At 40.5% G+C, this 16942-nt stretch overlaps 2 protein-coding genes across 2 annotated transcripts; one reads left to right on the top strand and one right to left on the bottom strand.

Moving 5' to 3' along the window:
* Positions 1–92: 92 nt before the first annotated feature.
* LOC124121095 (guided entry of tail-anchored proteins factor CAMLG-like) lies at positions 93–5978 on the top strand. Its single transcript, XM_046484050.2, has 4 exons — positions 93–377; positions 2172–2587; positions 3417–3482; positions 3737–5978. The coding sequence occupies exons 1-4, from the start codon at positions 170–172 to the stop codon at positions 3908–3910; spliced, it is 864 nt and encodes a 287-aa protein (XP_046340006.2). The 5' UTR covers positions 93–169; the 3' UTR covers positions 3911–5978.
* Positions 5979–7357: 1379 nt separating this feature from the next.
* Positions 7358–16924, bottom strand: LOC124121082 (transcription factor A, mitochondrial-like). Its single transcript, XM_046484036.2, has 7 exons — positions 16829–16924; positions 14933–15063; positions 14308–14378; positions 13776–13925; positions 12398–12493; positions 11322–11378; positions 7358–9808 (listed from the first exon to the last, which is right to left on the bottom strand). Exons 1-7 carry the CDS (start codon positions 16894–16896, stop codon positions 9506–9508), a joined length of 876 nt encoding a protein of 291 aa, XP_046339992.2. The 5' UTR covers positions 16897–16924; the 3' UTR covers positions 7358–9505.
* Between the last annotated feature and the right edge of the window lie 18 nt (positions 16925–16942).

Genomic DNA, 16942 nt, shown 5'->3' with positions numbered 1-16942 from the left:
GTAAAGCTGGGCCCCGTCTTTCATATCGCAATATATCTTGGCGTAAGTTGACGTCGCGCATAGGGAGCCGGGAACTAGGTTACGTATGATCAGCTGCTGATAGTTCGAATATAAACAGCTGATAATAAAGTGTGTTTTACAAGTCAAAACTGATATTTATATAACTTTAATGGTGTTTAGTGTAAATAATTACCACTGGACACTGCGTGAATACATAAGTTGTTTCAGTAAAATATATCCTACGAAAGTAAACTTTAAAATAAAAATCAACATGGCGGAACTTGCAGCAAGACGTGACGCAAGAAGACGAAAAATTCTTCAAAATTCAGAAAATCGATTGAACAGGCTGCTGGGGAAGCCGATCGATACTGAACAGGGTGAGTGTGCCTTTTCGTTATAATTTTCAAAATTGGCAAATTACTTCGCCAACATGCATTGGTGCATTTTTTCTTCAAGATTGTTTTGTTTTCGCTTGCTGCGATGCTTGGACTGTTTGAGTACCAAATCATCTTGGCCTATCTAGATAACATGCACCAGTTTGTTTTGAGAATGATTTTTATATCACCCCACAGGTATGTCACATATATATAACACAGAGTTTGGGGATAAAATCATCTGTTTATCAGTACATGCTTGAAAATGTAGAACCATTAAAATTTGATGGTAAGACTTCCGCCCGTATCCCCCAAAAACATCATAAAGAATTAATAGGGAAGAAACTCTAGATCTGACACAGACAATCATTTACAATGCTTATAGATGTTATCTCTGCCTGGCATTATGATCACTTGTTGACGACTCTGATCAACTCAAACTTCAACAAACACTTTATATCAATCAAAACGGTCTTTACTACGACATCGCCAAATAACAACTGCCGCCTCAACTGCTATCACCACTTACGTCATCAGCTATCTCACCATAGTTTCCAGTACCTAGAACTTACAAAGTTCAGAATACTTACACAAGAATGACAGCTCGCGTATCCACGGATGTCGCCATGTCAGGTCTTGTGATTAACTATACTACACTACATAAGATGAGTATTGGCATAAAATATTCCAATTAATTCCCCATTACCAATTAATTTTGCTGACCTATGATTAGGGGTTCAAATCCCTAGTTCGCCCCGATTATGTTTATAGGTTTGTCAGCACCATACCTGTTCTCATGGGTTTCGCCAAAGTAGTAAACATCAAAGAGTAAGACCTGCATTACATTGGACTTTCCACCCACATCAAGTTGACACACTGTGTTATAACTAGAATACTGTTCAAAGCTGTGTTAAACGTAACTCACTCACTAAGTTTGACTACCTTTAGAAATGCTTGTGTACATGTTTGCAAGAAAACAACTAAAAAGGACAACTGTATAACCATGATAACATGAACAATAACATGAATATTGTGTAATTGTCCAAATGTAGTCTTGCAGCTAGCGTACTTATGTTTTCAGATCTTTATTTACAGTCATCACATATTTAACATCTTCCTGAGGCAAGGGAGTTAACGGACAGGATTACAACCTTGTCAAACTGAACTGGAATTTTGTGGCTCGATCGCAGCATCACCAGTTGCGATTACGGGTTATTTCTCTTCTATGTCCCAATTATTGACCAATCAGATTCCACCACTCATATCACTTGCATTAGCATCAAACAAAATGGTGGCGCTCAGTCAAGACGATGTGATTGATAATTGTAATCATATGGGTCTTATCTTGCAAAGTGCATAAAATCACTTGGGCACCTTAATCAAGAACATGAAAAGTTTTTGAAAATTTCTGTCATAGCCCAGTTGATGGTACACATGTTCTGAAAATCCTGCGATAACCGAAATCTGCTCGGCAGTTGCCATGTTCTTAATGAACCATATGTCGATTTTGGTACGAAATTTTGATTGGACTGTGCATAGACTCGTTAGTCCAGCCAAAATATGACTCGATATAATTCCAGCCTAGTTCAGCAAGGAAACTGGACTTATATATAGTCTGTGAACTCCCTGGCCTCAGGAAGGTGCGAATTTACATGAACTCAACTGCAGTGCCTCAAGCAGAAAGGCTACGGCTTGTGTTCTTTAAAGATGTAACATGTAACATAGATGGAACAATAAAGAATTGTCATGCGCAAAAAGGGTTAAGATTCATATGTACTAAGAATATTTCTGTTTTAGATGAAGCAAGTTCCCCGGTGAGTACAGATGAGTCCGAGAGAACAACTCCATCACCAACGACACCTTCCCCAGAACCTGATGTCCTGCGAGACACACCATCAGTGAGCGAGTCACCGAAAGATGATGGCGACACGTTCTCCTCTCACAGACTGACTTCGTCATTGCCTGAAGGTACACCTGTACATCCTCGCCCCCCTCTTCACTCTGTGAGGGAAGCCACTGCTACGTCCCACACTGCTGCGTCCCAGGCGAGGATTGCCAGCAGTGGACAGTCAACACAGAAGAAACAGCAAGTCACACAAGAGACTGCAGGGTTGCTGCAGATTCTGGAAAACCTACGATTAGGGAGCTGTGTACTCGTGGCCTTCTTCGTCAGATGGGTGCTATCATCTGGATATGGAATCTTCTATTTCCAGGTTTGTTGATTCTCCCAGATACTCTCATCCAGGATGCTTCATACAGTTTAACATTTGAACAATTTTCATAATCAAACATTTTGTCCATGAATGCAATTGTGTATTGGTTGAATATTTTCTGTGGTTTATTTGTTAGCCAGGGTAGCTTGTGCGAAATGTACTGCAAGAACACGTTTCACTAACAAATATTGAAAACTCCCCAAATCCCTGGGCTTAATCAACAACATTGTGGGTAGACATGACAGATCACTGAGAGGAGCTTATGCACACTTGATGACTTCAGCAACCCTGTTGCTAGGCTGACGTCACATTGTTTTGCAGGTGGATCTTAGGGTATTGTGACATGATTGTAAACTTTGTGGTGCAAGGCCTCGTTCTACAAGGCAATCATAGCTTACGATTGTCTCATGTGTGTGTTATAGTATAGGAGTTACAATTACCTGAGTGCTTCGATAGCTTTGTAGACTGCTGAATTCTAAAAGTAGGCTGTTGTAGGTATTCAATGATACATGTTTGAAGTAGTATTATGTAGAAAATTCAATTGGATTATGCTGTGGACCGTGTAGATGTCTGCCTATTCACAATTCACAATTGCCTATGCCAATTTTTAAAAAGCTGTAAGAGGCAAGTAATAAATATAATACTAAACTCGCTCCCGTGATGCTCGTCTGATACCAGAACTTGTCACTCATTTTATAAAATTGGTATTACACTGGAGCTTGTTTAGTATTCTATGTATGTATGTATGTATGTATGTATGTATGTATGTATGTATGTATGTATGTATGTATGTATGTATGTTATATTTCTGATAATATTTTTGTTTCAGTCTATCTTTTTGCCTTTTGTACTGCTACAAGTTGGACTGTATTCCTTTCACTACACATACATGAAGGTAGGGTCAATATGTTAATTAATATGAACATAATTTAGTTAAACAATCAGATCTGTGGTAACTGGTCCATGTACCTAATTACATGATGAAACGTCTCTCAATTTAGAATGTCATATTCATATTCATGCACAAAATCTGAATATGTTTTTAATGCAAGTTTTGTGAGTTAACATTCTGCAAGTTTGTGTTTCTCTCAGAAAATCACAATGAATTCATGTTTGTTACATTACAAAATATCTTTTCTTTCTAATCAGGATGTTGCCCTGCCTCACAATAGCTCGTTGATGTCAGGTGCTCTTGTGTTGTCGGGAATAAAGCCGGAGTTTGTTGCCATCTACAACAGAACAATGGGCTACTTCACTGCAGTCACGGAGGACTTTGCTCTGTATCTCTTCACGTTCCTCATATGCAATGCTGTGATGACATGAGTGGTGATGAGTTAACACCTCGGTGTTCGTGTGTGTGTGTGTGTGATGAGATTAGTGCTGTTTGTGTGAACTCCAGATTGACATCCCGGTGTCTAATTTAGTTCCTGTCATAGCTGACAAGGAATGGAATTCTCACCATTGGCCTGGAATGTCGGTTTTCTGTTCAGCTCACCTTAACCAAACATTTGTGTGAGCTTATGTCATGGTGCATCATCTGTATGTCTCCATATGGATAGGAGATATGCTACTCAAAATAAGTTGAAGAACACCCACAATTGGGAGGCTGTGTTACAACTGTCACCAGCCATTACAGATTAACTGCAGTCCTGAAAAAACTCAGCTTTTCTTTAACTTCTTTTTAAGTTGTATTTTAGCACAAATCGCACAAGATTAATAACATCACCAGATGACACCCAATTCAGGTGAGCTACAAGCTATGTGGTACAATCTACCATTACAAATGAACTATTTCAAGCAACATCCATACACATTCTGAAGTGTGACCAAACAGACGTCCAGAGTGGACGGGGTGAAACAGCTGTATAACTGATGATGTGTGGTTGAAGGAACATGCAGATGCCTTTCGTAACCATGTCAACATGGTTGTGTTGATCTCAAGGTCAGACAGTTTCTTAGCTGTGGCTCTAAAGTAATTTCATCATTTGCTTTCTGTATTGCATAGATGCATATGTATTCGCTACATAGTACGCTCATTAACGTCAAAGTCCTACATGTGTAGTTAACTTATCAGTATGCAGCTGCTATTTTAACAGCTCCAAACCAACTGTTGAGTCCAAGAATACTGGTTTGATGTTGAGTCATGGCCGTAAGATTGTTGCCACCTTCTTGTTAAGAATGAAAATGTGTCCTCAAGATGTGTTGGTTTGCCTATGCTATGTCACTATGTTTGTTGTGTAAAGCTGCAGTCAGCAATATTCCAGCTATATGACGACAGTGTATAAATAATCGAGTCTGGGCCAGACAATCCAGGGATTGAAATCATGAGCATCGATCCAAGCAATTGGGATACAACGACATGCATCAACCGAGTAGGCAAGCCTGACCACCCGACCTCGTTATTCGTCTCTTACTACAAGTATAGTCTCCTATTAGGTCAAGCATGGGTTGCTGAAGACCTACCGGTATTCTAACTCGGATCTTCACGGGTCTGTTGATTTGCCAGCTCAGCCCGAGGATGTTAAAGTGTCAGCTTGTGGCAGGAAGCACTGTTGTTTACTGGGCTGGTGATACAGGCATGTTGTTTGTTAGCACAAGTAACCATCTTCAAGCTGTAGACCAATGTGTTTTCTTGATCAACAGCTAGGTCTAGAAGTATCTCAAATTTCCAAATTGACACAAATAGTCTTTTATTGTAATTATGCATTTTAAATGCTTTTGTTTGTATTTAAGATGTCTAAAAAGAAATTAGTCTCAATTCAACCATGGGGGCGGTCGGGTAGCCTAGTGGTTAAAGCGTTCGCTCATCACGCCGAAGGTTCGATTCCCGACATGGGTACAATGTGTGAAGCCCATTTCTGGTGTCCCCCGCCGTGATATTGCTGGAATATTGCTAAAAGCGGCGTAAAACTATACTCACTCACTCAATTCAACCATGATAACATTTATTTCACCTACCGGGAAATCTTCGCGAGGCAAAGGAGTTGACTGAATGTAAAACTCTGGTTTCCACCCTGACTGAACTGAAATTTGGTGGACCAGTAGTGGAGCCACCGGGTTAGGGTTATAACGATTTATGTCCCTTCTATGTCCCTCCTACTGACCAATCAGTGTGTGTGTGTTAATTCAAGAGACACAAAGTGTTTTAATTGTGAAGATAAACTTATGAGTAATTCATCAAGTTACCATTGTTACTTCATCACATTTTCACAATCATGTTTATCATCGATATGCATGGAAAGATGTGCCTCTCATGGGCAGCTTGGTTTGAGAGAAGGCAAGGCCCCCTCCCAGAAGACGGACTCACTGTATCCAAGTTTTATTTTCATACTGTCAAGTGACATCATATTTACAAAGTAGGGAAGAGCTGAATAAAGGAATTTAAACATCAGCATTTGTTTATTTTGCTTATCATCTCAAATAAGGAAGGTGAATGACAACATGATTTTGTTTTATGAAATAGGCAACATGTACGATTCCAGTGGGTAGCTCTGACACAAGCATGTATACATTTAGTATGTCATTAAACACGCCTATGTTCCATACTGTACAGAAAATGAAAGCTAGATGAACAATGGCATTTGTTTGTTTGTTGTTTTAACAATCAGCAATATTCCAGCTATATGATGGCAGTCTGTAAATAATCGAGTCTGGACCAGACAATCCAGTGACTGACATGAGCATCGAGCCTGACCATCCGATCCCCTTAGTCGCCTCTTACAACAAGCATAGTCGCCTTTTACGGCAAGCATGGGCTGCTGAAGTAGATCAAATATGTCTGTCTACCTTACAGATGACAGACGAATATTTCTGACAAAGTTTCGCAGTTGATGCAGCAGAATACATGATGCGATAGACACTCAGTACTCAATGACTGGGCATGTTCATTAAAATTAGTTGTTGATTCGACTCAATGACAAGGCCAGCCAAACTGATGACTCCTTTTTTGTTTTGTATGTTTGTTGTATAACGCCGCACTCAGCAATATTCCAGCTATATGACGGCGGTCTGTAAAATAATCGAGTCTGGACCAGACAATCCAGTGATTGACATCATGAGCATCTATCTACGCAATTGGGATTGATGACATGTATCAACAAAGTCAGCGAGCCTGACCACCCGATCCTGTTAGTAAGCATCGGTTGCTGAAGACCTATTCTACCCCGGAATCTTCACGGGTCTGATGACTACTTGTGATATCATCCCCCATCCCCATACAGCACAGGCCCAATACATCACTCCTGCTGCTAGCCAGTATAATCTTAAGTAAATATCAAAAGGCAAAGATCCTTTGAAAAATTGGTCATGGTTGTCAGAGTGAATGTTGTTAACGATGCAGTCAATAGTCCAGCAATAGCAGCCAGTACATAAATCCTGTCAAGGCAATGAGCATCCCACTATGCCACAAGGAGATGCAATCGTTCAAATCACCCAATCTAATTTAGTTGCCTCAGCAATATGGTCCTTGGGACCTATTCTTACTTGTGTCCATCGCAGGTATCTTTAGGAAAGTGAGACAATTAATACAAATATTATTCTGAAGTTTCTTAAATGATTAAATAGTATTTGCAGTTTGAAATGCTCAAGTTGTGAGGTTGATTAGAACACATGCAAGATGATTGGACTGCCTGTGTAGTGTAATGGCAGCTATTTCAAACGTTGATCACCACCTGCAGCACAAACCGATAATATTGGTTTGATATATTAGTACAAGGTTAGATATTACACCCCACATTTGGCTGAGGTCAACTTTCAAACCAAACAAACTCATTTTCTGCGATATTTGTACAATATATTTATTTCACTCTCTTTTTCCCTTCCATACAAACGCAATTTACAAAGGCAGCACTCTCATGCAATGTAAACAATATAGAAATATTCACGCATACTATGTGTGATGAGGCATCCAGATCACTAGCCCCAGCCAGCATGGCAGTGTTACGCTACAGCACACAAACACATAATTAAACATCATGAACACAAGGTGGTGATGAAGATACACAGTTTGGCATGGAAACATCATTTATACTTAAAGACAAAAATATCATGATGGGTCATCAGGCTTATGTAAGCTAGAGACTAATTCCTCTAAGATCTGTATATATAATGTGGTTGGTTGGTTTGTTGTTTAACGCCACACTCAGCAATATTCCAGCTATATGATGGCAGTCTGTAAATAATCAAGTCTGGACCAGACAATCCAGTGATTGATATCATGAGCATCGATCCACGCAATTGGGACCGATGACATGCATCAACCAAGTCAGCGAGCCTGACCACCCGATCCCGTAAATCGCATTTTACAGCAAGCATGGGTTTGGCTAAGACCTATTCTACCCCGGATCGTTTATAAAATGTGAGACCATCACGGACACACAAGGGGTGCATGTGGTTTTATGCATTCGGTTTCATACCAGAAGCTGTAGGCGAGTGATACTGCAACAACAAATTTATCTTGCCGACTTGTTAAATCAGCCATGGTAAAAGAATTTACTCATTCAAATCACGCACACAAGACAGCATGGATAATGTACCCTGGGTACATGAGGATGCATATAAGGAGGACATGTTTTGATAATGGATGGCTCCTTACCATGATGTACAACCATCGAAATACAGTAACACAGTGTGTCATCACTTCCCTACTAATGCTGAAGACTCATCGACAGAAAGTTTTGATTTTCAGGCTTGTACAGTTGACAGCAGACAATGAGCACCCTGTCCATGAAGCTGGTCAGTCCGGGTCCCGATCGACACAATATCATTAAGATCAGGTCTCAGTTCTCACCACCGCAGAACAAAGATCGGAGAACATCCCATTATGGGTTACTCCATTACAGGATGCGAGAACTAAGATTTGGTTTTAATGAGATTGGAATCAATATGGAGCCGTCCATGTGTGGATCAACAGAGAGCCTTCACCAGCTTAGTTCTTTTGCAAACCATGCTTGTCGCAAAAGGCAACTAACACGATCGGGTGGTCAGGCTCTCTGACTTTGTTGATGCATGTCATCGTATCCCAATTGTGTGGATTGATTCTGATAATGTCAATCACTGAATTATCTGGTCCAGACTCGCTTATTTCCAGACCGCTGTCATATAGCTGGAATATATTGCTGAGTGCGGTGTCAAACAACAAACAAATAACATCACTAGCTAGTCCGTCCATGTCTGGATCAACAAAGAACTAGACTAGACTCTTGTTTTAAGATAGGGATTCTGCACAGCAGGTCTCTCACATTTAGAAATGATTGTTGTTGGCATTTGAACACTGTAATAATGTGCTCATTGTCATCTCAAGTGTTTTAATCAACAAGTGCTATTATTTAGGGATTAATTCAAGAATAAAGAAAAACTCATCCTTTTAATATCAACATTGTCAGATTGGATATAGTTCCCAACAAGATATGAGGTAGCACATGGAATGACTACATCTTTGGTCTGAATGCCCATGTATACTGGCAGCAATACATCCAGCGGGTAATGTCTACCATACTACACTAACTAGCACTGCCACGGCAAGGTTTAGGGACAACTATACTTGTCTGTCTATTCTATGGCTTTCAGTTTGCCTCATGAAGTGCATAAGTGCCCTTGTCTGACATCCAAAATTAATAGTCTTGATTCAGAACGATATATATACTTCTCAACTGATGTTAAATAACACGATCTTTTCTATTTCTGTTTTTTCTGTCATGCCATGGCAGTTTAACTTTGCTAAATGAAAGAATCGGGTGTTCTTCAACTTCTTTTGAGTAGCATATATTTGGTTCTCCCTGTGCATCGTGATGATTCAGTATGATACATTCCTGATGTCCAACATGCATCACGATTCAGTGTGATTCAGTGTCTCGCATTCCACACATCAACATGACATGGAGGTTACCTAACCACAACTGTAGGTCTTGGAAGCACCAGCTAATCAGTTTGTGTGGACTTGGTGTCGGTCTTTGTTGACTTTGACCTTGGTGTAGCTGCTGTTTTGCCACGTGTCTTTGTCTTAGCATTACTACCAGCTTTTGATTTAGCATTAGATATAACTTTCTTTGCTTTTTTTGCTTTCTTGACTTTCCTTGCCGGCGGCTTTGCTGCTTTCGTTATTTTGGTTTTACTTTTAATCCTGATGACATCCTCTCTCCCGATCGCCTTCATCTTGTCCTCCCAGACCTTCATCTCCATCTCATAGCGTTCCCGGTCCAGCCGAGCATCCTCATAGTAGATCTGAAACAACATATGTAGACATCACAGTTCACATACAGCATAGCATTTTCCCCACATTTACACTGCATATGTTGAGAGGAAGAACTCTTCAATTTTATTCAATTCCATATGGGAACTTTTTGCCAGCACCATACCGGTGCTCGTGGGTTTCACCAAAGTGGTAAACATCTGAGACGTGCATCACTTCGGGCTTTCCTTCCACATATGGCCGACACGCCATGATATAACTGGAATACTGTTAAAAGTGGCGTTATACGGAACACACTCACTATATGTGAACTTAGAATACACCTGGGCCCCACAAACACACACACAGATTACACATACACACACACAGATTACACAAACACACACACAGATTACACATACACACACACAGATTACACATACACACACACAGATTACACATACACACACACAGATTACACATACACACACACAGATTACACATACACACACACACAGATTACACATACACACACACAGATTACACATACACACACACAGATTACACATACACACACACACAGATTACACATACACACACACACAGATTACACATACACACACACAGATTACACATACACGCACACACAGATTACACATACACACACAGATTACACATACACACACAGATTACACATTCACACACACAGATTACACACACACACACACACAGATTACACATACACACACACAGATTACACATACACACACACACAGATTACACATACACACACACACAGATTACACATACACACACACACACAGATTACACATACACACACACAGATTACACATACACACACACACAGATTACACATACACACACACACACAGATTACACACACACACAGATTACACATACACACACACACAGATTACACATACACACACACAGATTACACATACACACACAGATTACACATACACACACACAGATTACACATACACACACACAGATTACACATACACACACAGATTACACATACACACACACAGATTACACATACACACACACAGATTACACATACACACACACACAGATTACACATACACACACACAGATTACACATACACACACAGATTACACATACACACACACAGATTACACATACACACAGATTACACATACACACACACAGATTACACATACACACACACACAGATTACACATACACACACACAGATTACACATACACACACACAGATTACACATACATGCACACGGATCTCTCATTTTCAAGCATGGTTTTCAAGCACACTGGTTAAGTATCCTATAGAAGTAATTGCTGCATAAATAGATGTGCTTGCCGTTGTTTCAATAAAATATTAAAACAGTCATTTTCAGCACTTGGACTACCTTTAAAATAGTTCTGCCACTAAAACTGTAATAACTAAAAACTATACAAAACAGTACAAATGGCACAAAGTACTGGCGGACTAACTTCCCACAAAGCCGCCGCCATACAGACTCTACACATGGTGGGGAAACGTCACATATGATACAAACCTCCTTTTCATCTTGCGGCAATGTTTTCCAGTTCTCAACCAAACGCTGGATGACAGTCTACAAACACAAAGTAATGGACAAATGAAAATATAAATGGAGTCATTAACATCATCTTAAGCCAAAGTATCACTGAACTGAGGCAGTGGAGAGCTATAGTCCAATCATCAAATATATCACATTATATGTAAGTCGTAAGAGGCGTCTAACAGGATCGGGTGGTCAGCCTCGCTATCTTGATTACGTAGATCGATGTTCATGATGTTAATCACTGGATTGTCTGGTCCAGACTCGATTATTTACAGAATGCTGTCATAATAGGTGGAATGTTGCCGAGTTTGGCGTTAAACAAAACAAACATAAGAATAGTGCCAGAGCACTGTAGCTCACCTGGATATGTAATCAACAGTACAAAATGTCCAATGTATTGGTGTCAACATTGCTACTCAATTATTTCCAGAATACTGAGGAAAAAACTGATATAACTTCCTCAATTTAAGAGATGTTTACAGAGCCACAGATGCATTTTGGGAGCATTACATATTAAGCAGAAATGGCCTAGTAAAGGCGATACACAGCCATGATTCGAGGTTAGGTGAGCTAACAAAATGTGATCTCAATTCCTTTTTACCACAGGTTGAAACCATGACACTTGTACGACAAGCATGGCCTCCTGGGAAACTCTCCTGTTTGTTTGTTTGTTGTTTAACGCTGCACACAGCAATATTCCAGCTATATGACGGCGGTCTGTAAATAATCGAGTCTGGACCAGACAATCCAGTGATTGACTTCATGAACATCAATCCACTCAATTAGGATCAATGTCATGCATCAACAAAGTCAGCGAGTCTGACCACCCGATTCTGTTAGACGCCTCTTACGACAAGCAGTCGCCTTTTACAGCAAGTGTGGGTTGCTGAAGACCTAATCTACCCCAGGTCTTCACGGGTCTGGGAAGCTCCCCTGACTCGGAATCAATCCCTCAGGGCGAACAAAGTGAACCTGTGTTGGTGACATATTCATGTGAGTTACACCATGTATGTCGTCTCATGCAATCAGAGTAACTCCCACGTACTTACTGTTGGATTGGCGCCTCTTGTCTCAAGTCGGGAAGATTTCACAAAGAGCAAGAATGCATTTCGAATACTTTTTGGCTTGCCAAGACTCTTCAATTCCTGTAAAAAAACACAAATGCAGTTCACAGAATAAAAATACTGGTACTACTTACAAAATGAACCTGGTTCAACCTGGTCATAACACCCTACTTTCCAATGTACAAAAGGTGGCATCATAACCAGGTTGTCCTGCTTTCCAACGTTCAAAAGGTGGCATCATAACCAGGTTGTCCTGCTTTCCAATGTACAAAAGGTGGCATGATAACCAGGTTGTCCTGCTTTCCAACGTTCAAAAGGTGGCATCATAACCAGGTTGTCCTGCTTTCCAACGTTCAAAAGGTGGGATTATAACCAGGTTGTCCTGCTTTCCAATGTACAAAAGGTGGCATTATAACCAGGTTGTCCTGCTTTCCAATGTACAAAAGGTGGCATTATAACCAGGTTGTCCTGCTTTCGAATGTTCAAAAGGTGGCATCATAACCAGGTTGTCCTGCTTTCCAATGTACAAAAGGTGGCATGATAACCAGGTTGTCCTGCTTTCCAACGTTCAAAAGGTGGCATCATAACCAGGTTGTCCTGCTTTCCAACGTTCAAAAGGTGGGATTATAAGCAGGTTGTCCTGCTTTCCAATGTACAAAAGGTGGCATTATAACCAGGTTGTCCTGCTTTCCAATGTACAAAAGGTGGCATTATAACCAGGTTGTCCTGCTTTCCAATGTACAAAAGGTGGCATTATAACCAGGTTGTCCTGCTTTCGAATGTTCAAAAGGTGGCTTAGTGTTGGCAAATCAATCAGAAAATCATCGGGTGGACATGCCATTCTGTTGGTGATAGGAATGTTCCTCGATCAGAAGTTTAGTGTTAGCAATAGGAGCAATATCAACTGGGTACAGCCCATCCTGGTCATACAATCTATTGTCCTTCCGGTGTATTACCAGGATGGGCTGTATGACCACCTTGAATTCGAGGTTGTTGATATTGTGTCGCTTTTCTTTTGATAGAGGTGTTAGGGTCAACAGGGGCCTCGAAGGTAGGAACAGAATTGGTGGAGGTTGATCGGGACAACGGAGACCTCCGAGGTTGGAACAGAACTGCTGGAGGTGTAGGGTTAACAGGGATCTTGAAAGATGGAACAGAACTGTTGGAGGTTGACTGAGACAACAGGGACCTCCAAGGATGGAACAGAACTGCTGGAGGTGTTTGGGTTAACAGGGATCTTGAAGGATGGAACAGAACTGTTGGAGGCTGACTGAGACAAAAGGGACCTCCGAGGTTGGAAGGAATTGGCAGGGGTTAGTTGGTACAACAGCGGATAGGACTAATATCAGTTGTTTATGCATACCCTTTTCTTTCTGATCTTGGCAAGCTTCTTTCTGCGAAGTTGCCTCTGCTCATCCATTCTGTCCCTCTCCTCGGTTGTAAGGCTTTGGAGATAGAGTTGGTACTGCCGCTGATATTCCCTGTAACGCTCACGCACTTCACCAGTTCTTTCCTGCAACAATCAAATAACACAGGTCCTGCAACTAGAAACACTTTATGAATGTCAATACTTAAATCTATTCCCAATGTAGTGTAAGGCCAAGAACAAAAAACATTTCGAGAGGCAATGCACACTAACATGGTTCCACAGAATGAAAAGGTACTAATGAAGTGGGAAATAAATCTTCGAAAACTTGTTTCTGTATAAAGCGTCTGAGAACAAAAAATTTTGGAAAAGAATTTTGACTCTTACAAAAATACACCCTTTTTCAAGGTCTTACTAAACTTGTAAACAGTTTAAAGAAACTTTCCAATGACCAATGTGTTTTTAATTGGTTTTAAATTAAATGCAAAATACTAAACACTTATCTCAGGTCCCACGTGACACTACTCACATCCTTCTCCTGTGGGTCCAGCTGATGCCACCTCTGACTTGCTATCTTGAGAGACTCTCTTCTGCTCACACCTGTTCAGAAACATACAATACATATTAGGGCTGCCACAATACACCAACTGTGCCATCCAATACATAACACAATACCTTACTTACGATCTGATATGTATAATGATCCTTGCATGTCCTCTTATCTGTGGTGCGTAAGCCATATTTTTCATAGACAGGATGCCAAATACCTGGCACACTAATGATTTACAGTTGGCAGGGTCAAGTATGGTGCAGTAGATGAAAATACTTACGTTTTCACTTAACATTTTCACTATTAATTTGGTGTTTGGTGTAACATTTATTGAAGAATACATTTGAGGTAAGAATCGTTGTTTTATCTGTGTGTGCAATTGTGATTGATACTTGTATCTAGGAGTAAAAAATTGTGATCCATCGATGCATTAGTGCACCGTCCCACTACTATAACACACATACACAACCTCACACCTTCACAGATGCATCATACGTCACCTGGATTAAATGTCCGAATTCTGATGTTCATTCTATTTTTTGTGGCCTGCATGTTTTTCAGATACGTTCTGATTCCAGTTTCATGAAATGTAACTCCAACTTACCAGGATTGTTTTCTAATATTTCAGCAGTTTGAGAATGGGCAAATTCAAGGAAGGCCCCAACAGGTCTCTTTGGTGGTGTTTGGGTATTGCAACGGGATGATACGACGAGATGACGCAGCTGGGAGGGGCATCTGCAACAAGATTCTTAACTCATACAATCTACTCAAGGCTTTAAAATATTATATAACTAAAATAAGAAAATGGAGCATATTTAGAAATGTGACAATAGTCATTTTATCCTAAAGTCATGACTTTTCAGACAGATTCCAGATAAACAGCGATGTGCATCGAAGCCACTAAACTCCTCACATCATCAACAAAGTTCAGTTGCATTCTAGTCCTAAGTGTTTATTGATGCTGTGGACAATCAAAGATTGTGAACTTTTGTGCTTTCAAGGACTGACTGGTCGTACATAGAGACGTTTCCCTGAATTAGGAATGTTGTTTTTTGATGTTTTACGCCACACTCGGCAATATTCCAGCTATATGATGGTGGTCTGGAAAAAAAAAAAATCGAGCCTGGACCAGATATTCCTGTGATTGACATTATGAGCATCGACCACACAATTAGGATACAATGCCCTGCATCAACCAAGCCATATCCTGTTAGTCGCCTCTTATGACAAGCATAGTCGCCTTTTACAGCAAGCATGAGTTGCTGAAGACTAATTCTATCCCGGATCTTCACAGGTCAAATAAAGAATGATTCTGAGCAGATTATTTTATTGTGTGTGGTTTAACACTCTAACCCAGATCTTAACTGGTTATGGAAGGAGCTTCAGAACAAACAAAACTTGCCTCCTGTAACAAGCTAGTTCAAGAAGCTGTAATTACCAGTATGCTACCTTTGAAGAGAGTTGGAATGAAGAATTATTTCTAGCTACACCTACAACCATCCCAACATTGATCAACAGGATTGAAGATCACAAGTCTTAGTATACTTCCAAACTCACTTCTGGAGACTGTGAAAAAAAAATCATGTTGCTAAATTCAACATGAAGTGTTCAAGTGGTCATGAACTGTTGGGTGTCAAAAAGATATACAAGGATTATGACAGTCAAAGTCGATGCCCATGACAATAATGCATCAGTAACAAAATTTGTTCGAGAAAGAGGCAATACTGAAAATGCTAATGACACCTGGCATATGTCAAAATCGATAGCCAAACAGGTGTGCAAAATTACAAGTGGGCCAAAACGATGGGCAGAAAAAGACTGGCATCATCAACTCTCAGACAAAGCTGTGTCAATCAGGACGCATATATATTATTGTCTGAAAAAGGCAATATCTTGAAAGTGTATGGGAGTTACATTTCTCATGTTATTTTTCCCTTTTATCACTCTGTCCACTCTATTAGTAACATACTCAGTGAAGAAGCAAAGTAAGCTATGTCTGTATCATGTGCTTTTCTAAATTTAGCCTAGATTCCCTGACAGAGAGCCTTTCTATAAGCTGTCCACTTCCAGATACAGCCAAGGCCACTCCCTCACTGGCCAGGAATGTCCCAGGTAGGTGCCTAACGTAAGTTGCAGCTTTCAGCAATGTTAGACAAGCATGGGTGATGGGTTGCTGAAGACCCAGGTCTTCAGGGGTCTGCTGGTAAACGCAATACCATTGTCCGATTCATTGACATCCAGAATGTACTTTAAGCATTGTTTGGCATTATATTCATGAAACTGAAAAACATTAACGCCTAAACTTGTCAATGGACACATATGGATCCAGGCGCCCTTCAGATTCAACTTGAACAGTTTTGACATTATTGATATTTATCTCGCACACCCAACACACAAACTCTGCATGCTCGACTCTATCTAAGCTCTTTCGCCAAAAAATGTCATAGAAAGGTAGATAATTGACACACGTATTCATTAGTTGCATAAACTGTGGCTGTACCTCCAGCATAGTGACGCATGCTGCCTCAACGATAACTCTAATAACCCACTGGCACGTGTGACGGCCATTTTGCGTGGGCTGGCGCGCGGTCGGGGATACTTCCTTGTGCAATGT

Source organism: Haliotis rufescens, unplaced genomic scaffold (assembly GCF_023055435.1).
Source record: "Haliotis rufescens isolate VD_foot unplaced genomic scaffold, xgHalRufe1.0.p SCAF_11, whole genome shotgun sequence".
Lineage (NCBI taxonomy): Eukaryota > Metazoa > Mollusca > Gastropoda > Lepetellida > Haliotidae > Haliotis > Haliotis rufescens.
The sequence above is the reverse complement of the archived record's forward strand: the minus strand, read 5'-3'. Positions and strand labels throughout refer to the sequence as shown.